General features: G+C 44.4%; 1 protein-coding gene across 1 annotated transcript; it reads left to right on the top strand.

Moving 5' to 3' along the window:
• Positions 1–1,212: 1,212 nt before the first annotated feature.
• On the top strand, positions 1,213–14,497 carry LOC124803253. Its single transcript, XM_047264435.1, has 4 exons — positions 1,213–1,623; positions 7,176–7,241; positions 7,335–7,427; positions 14,362–14,497. Exons 1-4 carry the CDS (start codon positions 1,213–1,215, stop codon positions 14,374–14,376), a joined length of 585 nt encoding a protein of 194 aa, XP_047120391.1. The 3' UTR covers positions 14,377–14,497.
• Positions 14,498–15,754: the final 1,257 nt, after the last annotated feature.

Genomic DNA, 15,754 nt, shown 5'->3' with positions numbered 1-15,754 from the left:
CACCCTCCGTCGCATGGAATCCCTGATGCGCTGATGCAGCCCTGGAGAATGGCGTATTGTATCACAGCCGTCCACAATACGAGCACGAAGAGTCTCTACATTTGGCACCGGGGTTGCGTAGACTAGAGCTTTGAAATGCCCCTATACATGAAAGTAAAGAGGGTTGAGGTCAGGAGAGCGTGGAGGCCATGGAATTGATCCGCCTCTACGAATCCATCGGTCACCGAATCTGTTGTTGAGAAGCGTACGAACACTTCGACTGAAATGTGCAGGACCTCCATCGTGCATGAACCACATGTTGTGTCGTACTTGTAAAGGCACATGTTATAGCAACACAGGTAGAGTATCTCGTATGAAATCATTATAACGTGCTCCATTGAGCGCAGGTGGAAGAACATGGGGCCCAATCAAGACATCAACAACAATGCCTGCCCAATCGTTCACAGAAAATCTGTGTTGATGACGTGATTGCACAATTGCGTGCGGATTCTCGTCAGCCCACACATGTTGATTGTGAAAATTTACAAAATGGCTCTGAGCACTATGGGACTTAACTTCTGAGGTCATCAGTGCCCTAGAACTTTGAACTACTTAAACCTAACTAACCTAAGGACATCACACACATCCATGCCCGAGGCAGGATTCGAACCTGCTACCGTAGCGTTCGCGCGGTTCTAGACTATAGCGCCTAGAACCGCTCGGCCACACCAGCCGGCTGAAAATTTACAATTTGAATCGAGGAAGTACAGTACATACTGGCGAAACTAAAATGAGCTCTAACATGGAAATTAAGCGTTTCCGGACACATGTCCACATAACATCTTTTCTTTATTTGTGTGTGAGGAATGTTTCCTGAAAGTTTGGCCGTACCGTTTTGTAAGACCCTGTATATTTATAGTAAAACAATTACAATATATAAAGACACAGAAATGTAATATCTTCAGGTAACAAAATACGGAAAAAAATTTATGGTACAATAGATGGAAATAGGAGGATATGCATTTCCGGTGTTACAATCCCATTACTTTTGCCACCTCACTGTACGCCTTTCTTACGGCATCACATGCTCGCAACGCCACCAAGTGGTCCTCATTCTGGTGATGGGATGGGGACTGTAATATTATGCTCCCCAGTCTGTACGGTGCTCACCTGATACCTTGCATTTACTGTGATGTCTTTTGTTTTGACTTGCGATAAGAAGCAGAGCCCGCCATGTCGCCCTGGAAGCTGTGCCTCTTGGTGGCGCTGGCCGCCGTGGTCTGCCTGCCCACGCAGGCAGCTGCAGCGGTGCCCGCGCCGCCCAAACCGCATCCCAGCTCGTCGTCCGAAGAGTCGGTGCACCCGGTGTCGCCCAAGGCGGCGCCCTTCCCTGTGCTCAAGCCGCTAGCTGCAGCTGTAGCTGCGCCACCCAACCCGGCCTACATGAGGCACGCGCCGACACCCGAGCCCGCGCCCATGGCGATCGACCCGAACCCTTACCTGTCGTGCAGCAACTGCGGACGCTTTAACTTGGTCGTCACGGCGCTCCTGCGCGCCGTCTACGCCCTGCTCTTAGCGCTCCTCAACGACGTCAACACTGCGCTGTGCTACACTCTGCATCTCGTCTACATCCTGCTCTGCATAGTAAGTCTCTCTAGCTTCGAAAACTGCGCGGCTGGTCCCGGCGGAGGTTCGAGTCCTCCCTCGGGCATGGGTGTGTGTGTTTGTCCTTAGGATAATTTATGTTTAGTAGTGTGTAAGCTTAGGGACTGATGACCTTAGCAGTTAAGTCCCATAAGATTTCACACACATTTGAACATTTTAGCTTCGAAAAGCAGGACCCAACTGACGACTAGAGGCGAGAGGTAGGTCATCATGAGGCAAGAATACCGCCTCAGTTTATTCGGAAAGTGAGGTCCGATCCGTCGCGAATTGCGAACCACAGCGAAAATTTAAAATGTTATACAGTACTTTGAACAGTTAATTATATCTTCCAGCTACTTCCCTACATAACTACTGGCCATTAATATTGCTACACCAAGAAGAAATGCAGATGATAAACGGGTATTCATTCGACAAATACATTATACTAGAACTGACATGTGACTACATTTTCACGCAATTTAGGTGCATAGATCCTGAGAAATCAGTACCCAAGACAACCACTTCTGGCCTTAATAACGGTCTCGATCCGCCTGGGCAATGAGACAAACAGAGCTTGGATGGCGTGTACAGGCACAGCTGCCCATGCAGGTTCAACACGATACCACAGTTCATCAAGAGTAGTGATTGGCGTATTGTGGCGAGCCAGTCGCTCGGCCACCATCGACAAGACGTTTTCAATTGGTGAGAGATCTGCGTCCAGAAAGCCTTTACAAGATCTGCTACATGCGGTTGAGCATTATCCTGCTGAAACGTAGGGTTTAGCAGGGATCGAATGAAGGGTACAGCCAGGGGTCGTAACACATCTGAAATGTAACATCCACTGTTCAAAGTGCCGTCAATGCGAACAAGAGGTGACCGGAACTTGTAACCAATGGCACCCCACACCATCACGCCAGGTGATTACGGCGATGACGAATACACGCTTACAATGGGCGTTCACCGCGATTTCGCTAAACACGGATGCGACCATCATGATGCTGTGAACAGAACCTGGATCCATCCCGAAAAATGACGTTTTGCCATTCGTACACCCAGGTTCGTCGTTGAGTACACTATCACAGGCGCTCCTGTCTGTGATGCAGCGTCAAGGGTAACCAAAGCCATGGACTCCGAGCTGATAGTCCATGCTGCTGCAAACGTCGCCGAACTGTTCGTGCAGATGGTTGTTGTCTTGCAAACGTCCCCATCTGTTGACTCAGGGATCGAGACGTGGCTGGACGACCCGTTACAGCCATGCGGATAAGATGCCTGTCATCTCGACTGCTAGTGATACGAGGCCGTTGGGATTCAGCACGGCGTTCCGTATTACCCTCCTGAACCCACCGATTCCATATTCTGCTATCAGTCATTGGATGTCGACCAACGCGAGCAGCAATGTCGTGATACGATAAATCGCAATCGCGATAGGATACAATCCAACCTCTATCAAAGTCGTAAACGTGATGGTACGCATTTCTCCTCCTTACACGAGGCATCGCAACAACGTTTCACCAGGCAACGTCGGTCAACTGCTGTTTGTGTATGAGAAATCGGTTGTATACTTTCCTCATGTCAGCACGTTGTAGTTGTCGCCACCGGCGCCAACCTTGTGTGAATGCTCTGAAAAGCTAATCATTTGCGTATCACAGCATCTTCTTCCTGTCGGTTAAATTTCGCGTCTGTAGGACGTCATCTTCGTGGTGCAGCAATTTTAATGGTCAGTAGTGTAGTCGCCACTCCGACTTAGGCATTTGTCATAGTGTTTACGTACTTTGCAATATCCTCGTCATAGGAGGCAGCCACCTTTGCTTCTCGCAGATTCTCTACGTTGGTTTGCAGCTCGTTATTTGTGCCAAAATGTTGTTTTCATAGCCAGTGGGTCATGTGATCAGAGGAGAAAGTTCGAGGGCCCAAGACCGGGCGGCATAGTGGATGATCAAATTCTTCCCACTGAAAGCGCTGCTGGAGCGTCTTTTTTTCCTTTATTGTTAATTTCACACCTGATACAGGTAGGCCAGCAGCGGTATATTACGCCGCTCTTCGGCCACAGATAAAACTAATGATTCAAAAGAAGACAATCGCAGAACAGACAGGGTGGTTATACAAACGTAGACATACAAAATTAAAACACACGGAGCCGTTCACGGGCGCAGAGTCCAAAATAAAAATCTTCTGACCCGTGGACACGCACAGAGACGGCAGATGGCACACGCGAACGTTGTAGCATTAACGAATAAACACTGGAACACTTGAGCACGAACACGACGGCACACGCAAACACTAGATGATCTCCGGCGCGCGAAAGTTCACTATACGTGTGCGAGTCCAGGGACCTGCCAGAAGGGGAAAAAAGGGGGGGGGGAGGAGGAAGAGGGGAGAGTGGAGATGCCAGTAGTAGAGGAGATGGGAGGGGGAGGAAAGAAGATAGGGGGTAGGGGAAGCCCGGGAGGAGGTGGGAGGGAGGAAGGGAGGAGGGAGAGAAGGGAGAGAGGGTGCTCTCGGGGAAAAACACAGGGTGCGGTAGAGGAGGATCAAAGTTGGTAGGAGGGGTAGATGGACGGGATGAGGGTATCATCAGAGAGGGGGAGTTGGTGGAAGCCACCTTGGGCGAGGGTATGGAGAGTGGAGAGATGGAGAGCAGGTGGGATGTGGGAATGCAGGCGCGGCAACGGACGGGTGTGGGAGAGGATGGGAGAGACAAGCGGGTGAGGGGGATCAAGTTTGCGGGAGGTATAGAGGATCCGTATCCGTTCGAGGAAAAGAAGGAGACGCGGGAACGGAATTAGGTCATACAGGATCCACGTGGCGGAGGGGAGGCGGATGCGATAGGCGAGGCGGAGCACATGGCGTTTTAGGATTTGAAGGGATTTGTAAAAGATAGGAGGGGCGGAGATCCAGACGGGATGAGCGTAGCAGAGGATAGGGCGTATAATGGATTTATAGGTGTAGAGGATGGTGGAGGGGTCCAGACTCCATGTGCGGCCAGAAAAGAGCTTGAGGAGATGGAGTTGGGAGCGTGCCTTGGCTTGGATTGTCCGGAGATGGGGGTCCAGGAGAGGTGACGGTTAAGGGTGACGCCAAGGTACTTAAGGGTGAGGGTGAGGGCGATAGGACGGCCATAAATGGTGAGATAGAAGTCGAGGAGATGGATGGAAGGGGTGGTTTTGCCTACAATGATCGCCTGGGTCTTGGGGAGCGTCTTCATTCCAGGCATCATTGCATATCACTGTGCGCTCAGATGTGAAACGAGTAACGTGACGCGATCGACGTGCGTACTGCGGACACTGATAAACACATCTGTGCAAAGATTCATCGGATTTTAACCGTAGTTCTCAACTCGGCACTGATTAGACCTTACTTTCCGAATAACTCTGGTAACATAATTATTTTAATGGCTACCGGTTTCGCTGCATGAAATGTAGCATCTCCAGATGCGCAGTCACACCAGGTGGCAGCACCAAATGGCAGACACACCGCTCAAGTTTGTCACACTGGCGGTTTCTAGAAATAAGCTAAAATTAACGTAGTTGTTCATTCATTACTTAATAGAAATCGAAGGCTTCATCCTGCAGAATTAATAGTTTAAACAATACCATTATGCAAGCACACAGCAGTAAAATTTTCATTCTAAGTGTCATTGTATTGTCTTTTCAAAGAGAGGAACACCAACCAAAGTACATGACATTTATGAGTCATTTAGGCGTGAAAATATACTGAATGGTAATTGGAAGGTTGTAACTAAGAATATCTGAAGGCAATTAATGTAAAAATTAAATATGATACGAAAATAACCAAGAAGTGTACTCGATGCCCTGAATGTAAACTATTACAAATTTGTTTTTACTTTCAATTCTTACGTTACATGCACTGTATACAAACCGATGTAACGCTGTTTATATTGTACCACGTTCATTAATATTTTCATTAAAGTCATGAAAAAGAAAGGCAAAGGAAAATTTGGGCTAGCAAATAAAATTCTGAGGAAGAATTCTACTTACAGTGACCACGACGCACTGCAAAAAGCTTTCCAAGAATGCGTGGTAATCAAAGAGAACAGGACTTCGTATTCAGTTAGTTTCATTTTGATCCACGCGCAGTCCTCGCCAGCGGCAAATGAAAGGACAGGTTCCAAGAGCAGGTAATATCGGCCATCCAGAGTAAAAACTAGACCACATCCCGAGAAGACTGCGTCAGAATACAACCCTCGCCAGTATCCGGCGATATGCGTTATGCGTTCTTTTCTGTCAAACTGTGCGATGACAAGGAACCTTATATGAATGTTAACAAAGTTTGTTTTTCTACATAAACTTAAAAGTAACCAGGCAGTTGTAAAAATGTGGCGTTCAAAACGCGTCGTGACAATTACTGCTTTCCATGTTCTTGCGATGAATATAAATTCAGCACGTGTGAGTAACCAACTGTAAAGTAATAAAAGCGTATAATTTTACATTCCATGTTCTCGTGTGCGCTATACAAGTTTTCCTGTGTCTTTCTTTCTCATTTCTTTTATGAAAATACTAGTTGAGTACCCGGCGTTGTCCGCGTATTTATTTTGTTCCTACCCTCCCCACAGCCCCTTTTCCTCTATCTCCACTTCTTCCTCTCTCCGTCTACTTGCTCCACCCACGCCGACTCTCTGCTCATGTCTTCTTTCCCCACTCTCAGCCCCCTATCTCTACCTGCTCTTTCCCCTCTTTCTGTCCATTTGCTTCTATCCCTCTGTCTGTTTGCTCCTTCCTCCTATGTCCTCCTCCTCCGTCATCTGATTCCATCTCCACCTCCCTCCTCTTCCTTTCCATCTCCCCTCCCTCCACTTTCTTTACATCTCCTCCTCTTTCCTTCTTTTGTTCATCTCCTCCTCTCCTCCCTCTCTGTCCATTTGTCTCTCCCACTCTCTCCGACCATCTAATCACCCTCTTTGTTTTCATCTTCTCCTTCTTCCCCTTCTCTCTACGTTACTACCCCTATCCCAAGAGGCTGTTCGTAGTTGCCCCCACAGCACTTCCTACCAGATCGTAACTGATACATGTACCAAATTCGGCTGAAATATTTCCAGAGATTTAGTACGAGTTATTTACCTTTGGTTCTGCCTGCGTACGTACATATCAAATATGTTTCACATACATTTAACATATATCACACGTATTTGTATAAATATTGCGCCTGTATTTCTTCCGAATTTCGCCCTGCAGTATGGGGATATTGGCTGTGAAAAGAGCCGTCAGTAAAGAAGTAATAAATTGAAACGTCATGCATAATGCGGCAGTGTTCGGGTAATATCAGTATTAGACGTCGTATCTTTTGAACAGCTAGTCGTGCCATGACATTATTTTTTTTTTGTTATATTCAGCAGTAGATGCGGATTCTGTCTGTAGATTCTATTTCGAATAACATTAGTAGTAAAGAAACAATAATTTGAAACATCATGCATGATGTGGTCGCGTTCCGCTCATCTGAATATTTGACCTCATATCTAAATCAAACTGCATTCCAATGCCTCTATATGATTCTCACATTAACCAAAACACTAACGCTTCTCTGTGTTTTAACAGATACAGGTGACGGTCTCTATCGAGATTATTGTTGCAGTTACCGGCCTCTCTATGATTTTGCAAACGGTAAGTGATGTAGCTGCTAGCAACTAATCTAAGCGATGTTTTGGCACCGGACAGTAACGCCGCTACCATTTGCCTTTCTTTTACGCTCCACAGGTGGCGAGACTTCCCGTTGTGGGTGCCCTGCTGCAGACCATAGCGCTGCTCCTGACAGGCCTCCTCAACTGTTTACTCAGGGAATTGCGCATAGTAAGTACCACTGAGCCGCATTTGCAAGATTTTCAATTGCTCACTGCTTAAAACCGAAGCCGACAGTGTAGGATGAATAGCGTTTGCCTTCAGCTTTCTTTATACCTACAAGTCAGCTGCAGGTATAGTTTAACAAGAATGTGATAAGGAAATTGTAAAGCAGGAAGACCTGCAGAGCAGCGACGCTTTCTGCAGCGTCTGGTAGTCCGCGTCAATATAAACGCTGAAAATGTAGTGAACTACATGACTGGATGGATCGATTAGCGCCTGGATATCATACAGTTGCTTTTTACTAATAACATATTTATTCAAAGCTATTTGTCGTGAAATCTCAAACGTACTTCGCAGTTCACTGGCACTCACCCCGTAACTAAAATGTCACATGGCTGTGGGTTCTCAAACTTGGCCGTAGAGTTCTAACGTCTATTCACAAAGATTTACTTCACGTTGTCAGGCACTATCTGGAACCACTGAAGTATGAATATACAAAGTACTGGCTTGTGACTGAGCTCTCGCTACTTGTCTGCAAAATAAAACGTTCAAATGTCACACCAATTGTACACTAACAGTACATTGTGCGTTGCGGGTACCGATTATAAAGTGGCAGTATTAGCATGTTTTACAATTACGAGGGTCACACCAAAAGAAATGCACACTATTTTTTTGAAATCCATCTTTTATTCTTCATGTTCGATAGTTTTACAGTGTGTAGATACATCCTTTAGAAACAATATTTTCATTTCTCCACATGATTTCCATCCCTCTGAACTGCCTTACGCCATCTTGGAACCAGCGCCTGTATACCCGCACGGTAAAATTCTGGACCAACCTGTTGGAGCCACTGTTTGGCAACGTGCACAAGGGAGTCATCATCTTCAAACCTTGTTATACGAAGAGAGTCTTTCAGTTTCCCAAAGAGACAATAGTCACATGGAGCCAAGTGAGGACTGTAAGGCGGGTGTTCAGTGTTGTTCTTCCGAGGTTTGAGATCGCTTCCATGGTTTCTTGACTGACATGTGGCCGTGCATTGTCGTGCAACAGCAAAACATCCTGCTTTTTCCGATGTGGTCGAACACGGCTCAGTTGAGCTTGAAGTTTCTTCAATGTCGTCACATATGCATCAGAATTTATGGTGGTTCCACTTGGCATGATGCCCACAAGCAAGAGTCCTTCGGAATCGAAAAACACCATAGCCGTAACTTTTCCAGCAGAAGGTGTGGTTTTGAATTTTTTTTTTTTTTCCTCGGGTGAATTTGCATGATGCCACTCCACTGATTGCCTCTTCGTCTCTGGTGAAAAATGATGGAGCCATGTTTCATCACCTGTCACAATTCTTCCAAGAAATTCATCTCCACCATTCTCGTACTGTTACAAAGGTTCGCTGCATACCGGTTTTTTTTTTTTTTTGTTTCTTTGTGAGCCACTTTCAACATCCTGGGAACCCACCTGGCACAAACCTTTTTTAACGTCAACACTTTCAGTATTCTGCAAACACTTCCTTCCCCTATCCCAACGTAGCGTGACAATTCGTTGACTGTGATGCGTCTGTCAGCAGTCACCAATTCGTTAATTCTCTGCACATTGTCTGGAGTGTGTGCAGTACGAGGCCTGCCGCTGCGAGGACAATCTTCAATATTGCCGTGCCCGCTTTCATCATGTAACCTGCTTGCCCACCGACTAACTGCACTGCGATCGACAGCATATCTCCATACACCTTTTTTAACCTCTTGTGGATGTTTCCCACTGTCTCTTTTTCATATCACAGGAATTCTATCACAGCACGTAGCTTCTGACGAACGTCAAGTGTAGCAGCCATCTTGAAGACTGTGACGGCGCCACTCACGGGAACAGGTTGAACTAAGTTTAAAAACAAGCGGGAAGAATGTATCTAGACACTGCAAAACTTTCACACATGCAAAATGGAAACTGTATTTTTACAAAAATAGTGTGCATTTCTTTTGGAGTGACCCTCGTACATAAGCGGACGGATCGATTAGCGCCTGGGTATCATACAGTTACTTTTTACTAATAAAAAGTTTATTCAGAGCTATTTGTCATGATATTTCAAACGTACTTCACCGTTCACCGGCACTCACCCAGTAACTAAAATGTCACATAGCTGGGGGTTCTCAAAGTTGGCAATAGTGTTCTAAGATCTATTCACAAGGATTTACTTCACGTTGTTAGCCACTGTCGGGAACCACTGAAGTGTGAATATACAAACTACTGGGTTGCAACTGAACTTTCTCTGCTTGTCTGCAAAATAAAAGGTTCAAATGTCACACAAACTGTACACTAACATTAAATTATGCGTTGCGAGTACCGATTATAAAGTGGCAGTATTAGCATGTTTTACAAGTACTAAGGGAAGACTCACAATATTTTTGAGCTGTATCTTGCCAGAGTTGTGCTACGTTTCTTTCACCGAAAACATTTTGCACAAAATTAGAACCTCATTTGATCGCATGCACTCCGTAAACTTTTGCATCCGATACTGGATCCACTGTGACTTCCATTCAGAGTCGCGTTTCTTCTTCTTTCAAGTCTTCATACAAGGTCCCATCCACAGGGAGGCCTTCAGTGTACTCTTTCAATCTATTTGCTGTCTCCTTTGCTTTTAACAGCGGAATTCCCATTGAACTCTTAATGCTGCGGCCATTATTTCTGATTTCACCGATGGGTTTTTTGCCTTTTCTGTATGCCGAAACAGTCTTTCCGACGACCATCTCTCCTTAGATTTGTTCAAATTTTTCCTATAGCCATTTCAGTTTGGCTTTCCTGCACTTCCTATTTAGCGCATTCCTAAGTGACTTAAATTTCTGTAGTCTTGTCTTTCCCTGAATATTTTTGCACTTCTCTCTTTCGCCGAACAGTTGAAGTATTTCTCGTGTACCCAAGGTTTCCTTGCCGTTACACATCTTGTACTTATATTTGTCTGACCAACTTCTGTCATTTCCCACTTTTGAGATATTCATTCATTTACGACTGTCCTGACTAGTGTGGTATTCAACTTCGATGTGGTCACAGATTTAGAGAATATCAAACGCTTCTCGTCGCCGTTCAGTACTTCAGTACCCCATCTCTTTCCACACTGATCGTTCCACACATTTCTCTTTAATATCAGACTGCTCTTCATCATTACTAAATTGTGATTCGATTTTAGATCTGAACCAGGACACCGTTTACAATCCAATATCAGATCTCGGAAACTCAGTCCGAACGTAATATAACCCTGCTTGTATCTTCCCTTGCCTCTGGGGCTTTTCAACGTTTACCACTTGTTATTGTCATTAACAGTGTATTCGCTATTTATAGCTTAAATTTATTGAAGGAGGCATATTATTGCAGAATGAATTTCTACTACTAAGCCACATTTTACTGTAAATCTCCTGTTTCTCCTCCTACTATCGGATTACAGTCCCTAATGGTTATTATCATTTTCCCTTACGTACTGAATTACTTGTTCAGTATCTTCAAATATTTTCTCTATTTCTTCATCTTCCGATTGTCATGTTCGCATATATACCTGAACTATTCTTGTCAGTGTCTGTCTGCAGTGAATTCTAATGAGAACAACACTATCAATGGTTCACAGTAACTCCCTCGTTTTCTAAATCCCTCTAATACTTACCTTCCTATTTTCGATGATTCATAATTCTGTTACAGCATTTTCTGCTACTGTCGATATTATCTTATTTCCGTCTGACCAGATATCGTTATCTTCTTTACATCACTAGACTGTACCTGTTGCATTTTCCTTTTCAGACACTGAAGCTTCCCCACTACGCTCAAAGTTCTGATATTTCAGGCTCTGCCTCAAAGAACGTTTCGCTTTCTTTAGTTGCTTTAGTCTTTTTCTTATATTCACTTCCCCTCTAGCCGTCTTCTCCTGGACATAGGACATCTGAATGAGGGACTAATGTGGAGATCATCAATGTCCCCGTTACAGGCAGCATGTCCATGATCTGTGGATACACATTGTGTGTCTTCAGTGCAGTGGCTTCCAATGACTTTGTATCTCCATGTCGTTTGAGTCCTTGCACCTTTTAGTGACAGTTTTCCAACGCAAGGGTATGAAGCTGCTTTAAAAATCTGTCTACACCTCCGCCCACTTAAACAAGGTCTTTACTAATAGGATGGTGAGTTGTTATGTCGTAAGTCTTTGTAAGCCACTGCTGATGATATTTTTAATTTATTTGCAGCTTAAGCAGTGGCTAGGTTCGAAAGAATAAAGGTGTAACGTCTCTTCAACATAGAGGTCACTCTGGATGCAACATAAAATCGGATTGTTTGAACGGTGCAGAAGGAATAGGCCCTGCTCTTTCAAAGGAACAATCTCGGCATTTGCCTGAAGTCATTTTGGCATATCACGGAAAACTGAAATCGGGAAGGTCAGATGCGGAGTTAATGTTGTGTTGGAACAAGGGACCCAGGCTGTTGGGGAGTCAAAGATGTTACAACTACGGTGTTACAACTACGGTGTTATATCCTACGAAGAACTAGGAAAAGATGAGGGATAAGGACATCGTGGATTCGTCAGATTCAGATAGTCAGTTTTAGCCCCTGACAATGATGATGGAAGCTATCATCAAAAGCTAGGAATTTTATCCTAGTCTGACGTCGCAGTAATGGGAGAACTTTTTATGCTAGATTTATATATGATAATGACATTGAGTCTTTACCGCTTTATGGTGCTATGTGCACTGAGGTGCCAAAAGTCTTGGAATAGCTCCTAATACCGTGTCGGACCGCCTTTTGCTTGCGTAGTGCAGCAACTCGACGTGGCATGGACTCAACATATCTTTGGATGTCCCCAGCAGAAATATTGCGCCATGCCGCCTCTACAGCCGTCTATAATTACTAAAGCGTTGCCGGTGCAGGATATGGTGCACGAACTGACCTCTCGATCATTTCCTATTTATGTTCGATGGGATTCGTGTCGGGCGATCTGGGTGGCCGAATCATTTGTTCGAACTGTACAGAATGGTTTTCAAACCAATCGCGGACATTTGTCACCCGGTAACTTGACATCTTTGCCTTGCAACATGAAGTCCATGAATGGCTGCAGATAGTTCCCAAGTGGCCGACAGTAACTATTTCCAGACAAATGCTGATGGTGTTGAGACAGCAACCAGCCACAAATTTATTTTAAGTTCCTTTATTCAAAAGGTACTGTTACCGGTTTCGAATCATTACAGTTCAGCATCAGACGGCTTTCATGCTTTCATTAGAACATGTGGTGCTTTTTTTACTGATTAGTTGTCCTGAAATATAAATAATACATAATTAGAAGCACGTCACACAGATGGTTGCGTTACAGATTTGCATTGGGACGTGACTCACGTGAAATGCCGGTTAGGAGTACCTGTTTTCATAGTTTTCATCCAGCAGATGGCATTCGTATTTTCGCCACATTCCCATTATTGCACACATAAATTTGTATAATTGAGCGCTTCAGATTTGTCACTGAATACATTTCCACCACATTCCTACCGTTGCGCACGTAACTTTGTGTCACGGAGCACATCATATTAGTCACAGAACGGACACCTAACATGCACCGCAAGTTTTGGTTGATACAAAGTGTTTACAAACATTTGAGTGTCAAAGATGCTATGATATATCGTAACATTATAAAGATGCCCCATGTTTGGAAAAAGATCATATATTGACTTATACCACTTAAACGCCTTTTACACCAGTACAGAGAGACATTAACTTTGTGATTATTAGAGCGAATACTGCTACACTAATTATAAAGACGTTCAATGTCACAGTTCTACATTATTGTCCGCCACGGTAGCTTAGTGGACGCCGGCACGGTAGCTCAGTGTGTTCGGTCGGAGGGTTAGCTGCTCTCTACAATAAAAAATCTGAGTTAATAGACCAACGACGAACTGAAATGGGGGTCTTGCGACGTTCGCCCCGAGCAGATGAAACGAAAGAAATCGAACAAAATGAGATTTCTTTTTAAGTGGTCAGAGTGACAGAATGTCAATACTAAGGGTCCGGATTCGATTCCCGGCTGGGTCGGAGATTTTCTCCGCTCAGGGACTGGCTGTTGTGTTGTCTTAATCATCATGATTTCATCCCCATCGACTGGCAAGTCGCCGAAGTGGCGTGAAATCGAAAGACTTGCACCAGGCCAACGGTCTGCGCGACGGGAGGCCCTAGTCACACGACATTTTTTTAGTGCATTATTTATTTACATTCAGCATCATGAGAATTGTAGTATCATATAAATTTGCTGATTGCTCTGCAGATAGGTTTAGGAACACTATTTCATTTGGAGGGTGGAAAATAATTTTTGAAAATTTTCCAGGAAAGGGGTGTTAGCCAACTCAGTTTTTTCATTAAGGATATAGTCTGGGGTGCTGTTTGTGTGCGTGTGTGTGTGTGTGTGTGTTTCTCTTTCTTCCAATATATTCATAGTGGCTCTATTTTCTGCTAGATATAAACTGCTAGATGTGAACTGCATACTTCAAAAGCCGATAAGTAAAAGACCTCATTACCAAATACTATAATTTTGAAAATAACTACACCATACATAATATACATGAACTCATAAGCTTAATTAAAGACATCCATATCCCACGAACGCTAAATTAGCATCACTAGACATAGTTAACCCATACACCAACATCCCTGTCAAAGAGATTATTAACATCATAAGAAACAATCTGCTTAAATATAAGAAAATTAGTATTGCGGAGTTAGCTATAATCACGTCGGAGACTCTTTCAAATGAATTACCTGAGTACAAATGACAAGTCCACCAATGCACTGCCCTTGCACAGTACTACTGCCATCTGTATATGTGCATATCGTTATCCCATGACTTTTGTCGCCTCAATATAGATTATAATGGTCACTGTTACATAAAAGACACTGTTAAAGCTGAGAGACTCATTATATCATTTGTTTTAATTTTCAGGCGCTGGTGTACTAGTGACTTCTGGTGTCAGTGCGCCCTGCTTCTGCGTCTTCATTGGAATCAGATGTGAATTTCCTGTTCTGAATTTAAACAATTGTAAAAATGGTCAAATAAATAATACCATTCCGCATCATAATTAAATAGTAAACTGCTTTTTCTATTTATTCAGGACTAAATTTGATTGAAATTATTCTGTAAGCCAAAGGATTTAAAATATTGTAAATGACACGATTCCTGAAAATGATTCAACAAACGTGGAGGAGGCACAGTGGTATAATGTGGGATATGAAATTTTTTGCAATACCTGTAAGCAGTTTGGCCTATTTCAAGATGAGATGTGTATTGCCAGCGATGAGGAAAAGCAAGCAAAGTGTAGAAATATTTCCCAGAGTAGGAGTCGTCTGAGAGTTTCGTGAGGCTGGTTACATTTAACACCTCAACTTCTCGAAGAAAGAGTTGTACAGATATAACAAGACACAGGTGGTTTGTGGATGAATTTGTGAAACGCATGTAGGGACTGGGCATGTCAGTAAGCTAATTACAGGGATTACCTGTTGCAGACAGAGCATTTCTAAGTCCTCCCTCATAAATTCTTACAGCGTGGAAAGTCTCTTCAGTAGATTCCCATCTGCAGACTACAGCTTCTGAGCGCTTAGAAACGCAAGCGAGTAACAATATCCAGAATGAGATTTTCACTTCCTGGCAGATTAAAACTGTGTGACGGACCGAGACGCGAATTCGTGACCTTTGCATTTCGAGGGCAAGTGCTCTACCACGTGAGCTACCCAAGCACGACTCACGCCCCGTCCTCACAGCTTTACTTCTGGAAACATCACCCAGGCTGTGGCTAGGCCATGTCTCCGCAATATCCTTTCTTTCAGGAGTGCTAGTTCTGCAAGGATCGCAGGAGAGCTTCTGTAAAGCTTGGAAGGTAGGAGACGAGGTACTGGCAGAAGTAAAGCTGTGAGGACAGGTTCAAATGGCTCTAAGCACTATGGGACTTAACAGCTGAGGTCATCAGTCCCCTAAACTTAGAACTACTTAAACCTAACTAACCTAAGGACATCACACACACCCATGCCCGAGGCAGGATTCGAACCTGCGACCGTAGCGGCAGCGCGGCTCCAGACTGGAGCGCCTAGAACCGCACGACCACCGCGGCCGGCTGTGAGGGCGGGGCGTGAGTCGTGCTTGGGTAGCTCAGGTAGTAGAGCATTTGTCCGCGAAAGGCAAATGTCCCGATTTCGAGTCTCGGTCCGGCACACAGTTTTAATCCGCCAGGAAGTTGCGAGTAACAATATGTTTTACATCCTGCCGTATGTTTGCTGAATAATTGAAACTAATTTCCAGAAATTCTGTTAATAATTGTAATTATTATCCAGATATCAATCTG

The sequence above is a fragment of the Schistocerca piceifrons genome, chromosome 6, assembly GCF_021461385.2.
Source record: "Schistocerca piceifrons isolate TAMUIC-IGC-003096 chromosome 6, iqSchPice1.1, whole genome shotgun sequence".
Classification (NCBI taxonomy): Eukaryota; Metazoa; Arthropoda; class Insecta; order Orthoptera; family Acrididae; genus Schistocerca; species Schistocerca piceifrons.
This window is presented reverse-complemented; position numbering and strand designations above follow the sequence as displayed.

Bases quoted from the DNA above. Each gene is read 5' to 3' on its own strand.
- LOC124803253 (XM_047264435.1), top strand. From the start codon at position 1,213: ATGTCGCCCTGGAAGCTGTGCCTCTTGGTGGCGCTGGCCGCCGTGGTC. The intron at 1,624-7,175 runs GTAAGTCTCTCT...GTGTTTTAACAG, and splicing joins TCTACATCCTGCTCTGCATA to ATACAGGTGACGGTCTCTAT. The intron at 7,242-7,334 runs GTAAGTGATGTA...TACGCTCCACAG, and splicing joins TCTCTATGATTTTGCAAACG to GTGGCGAGACTTCCCGTTGT.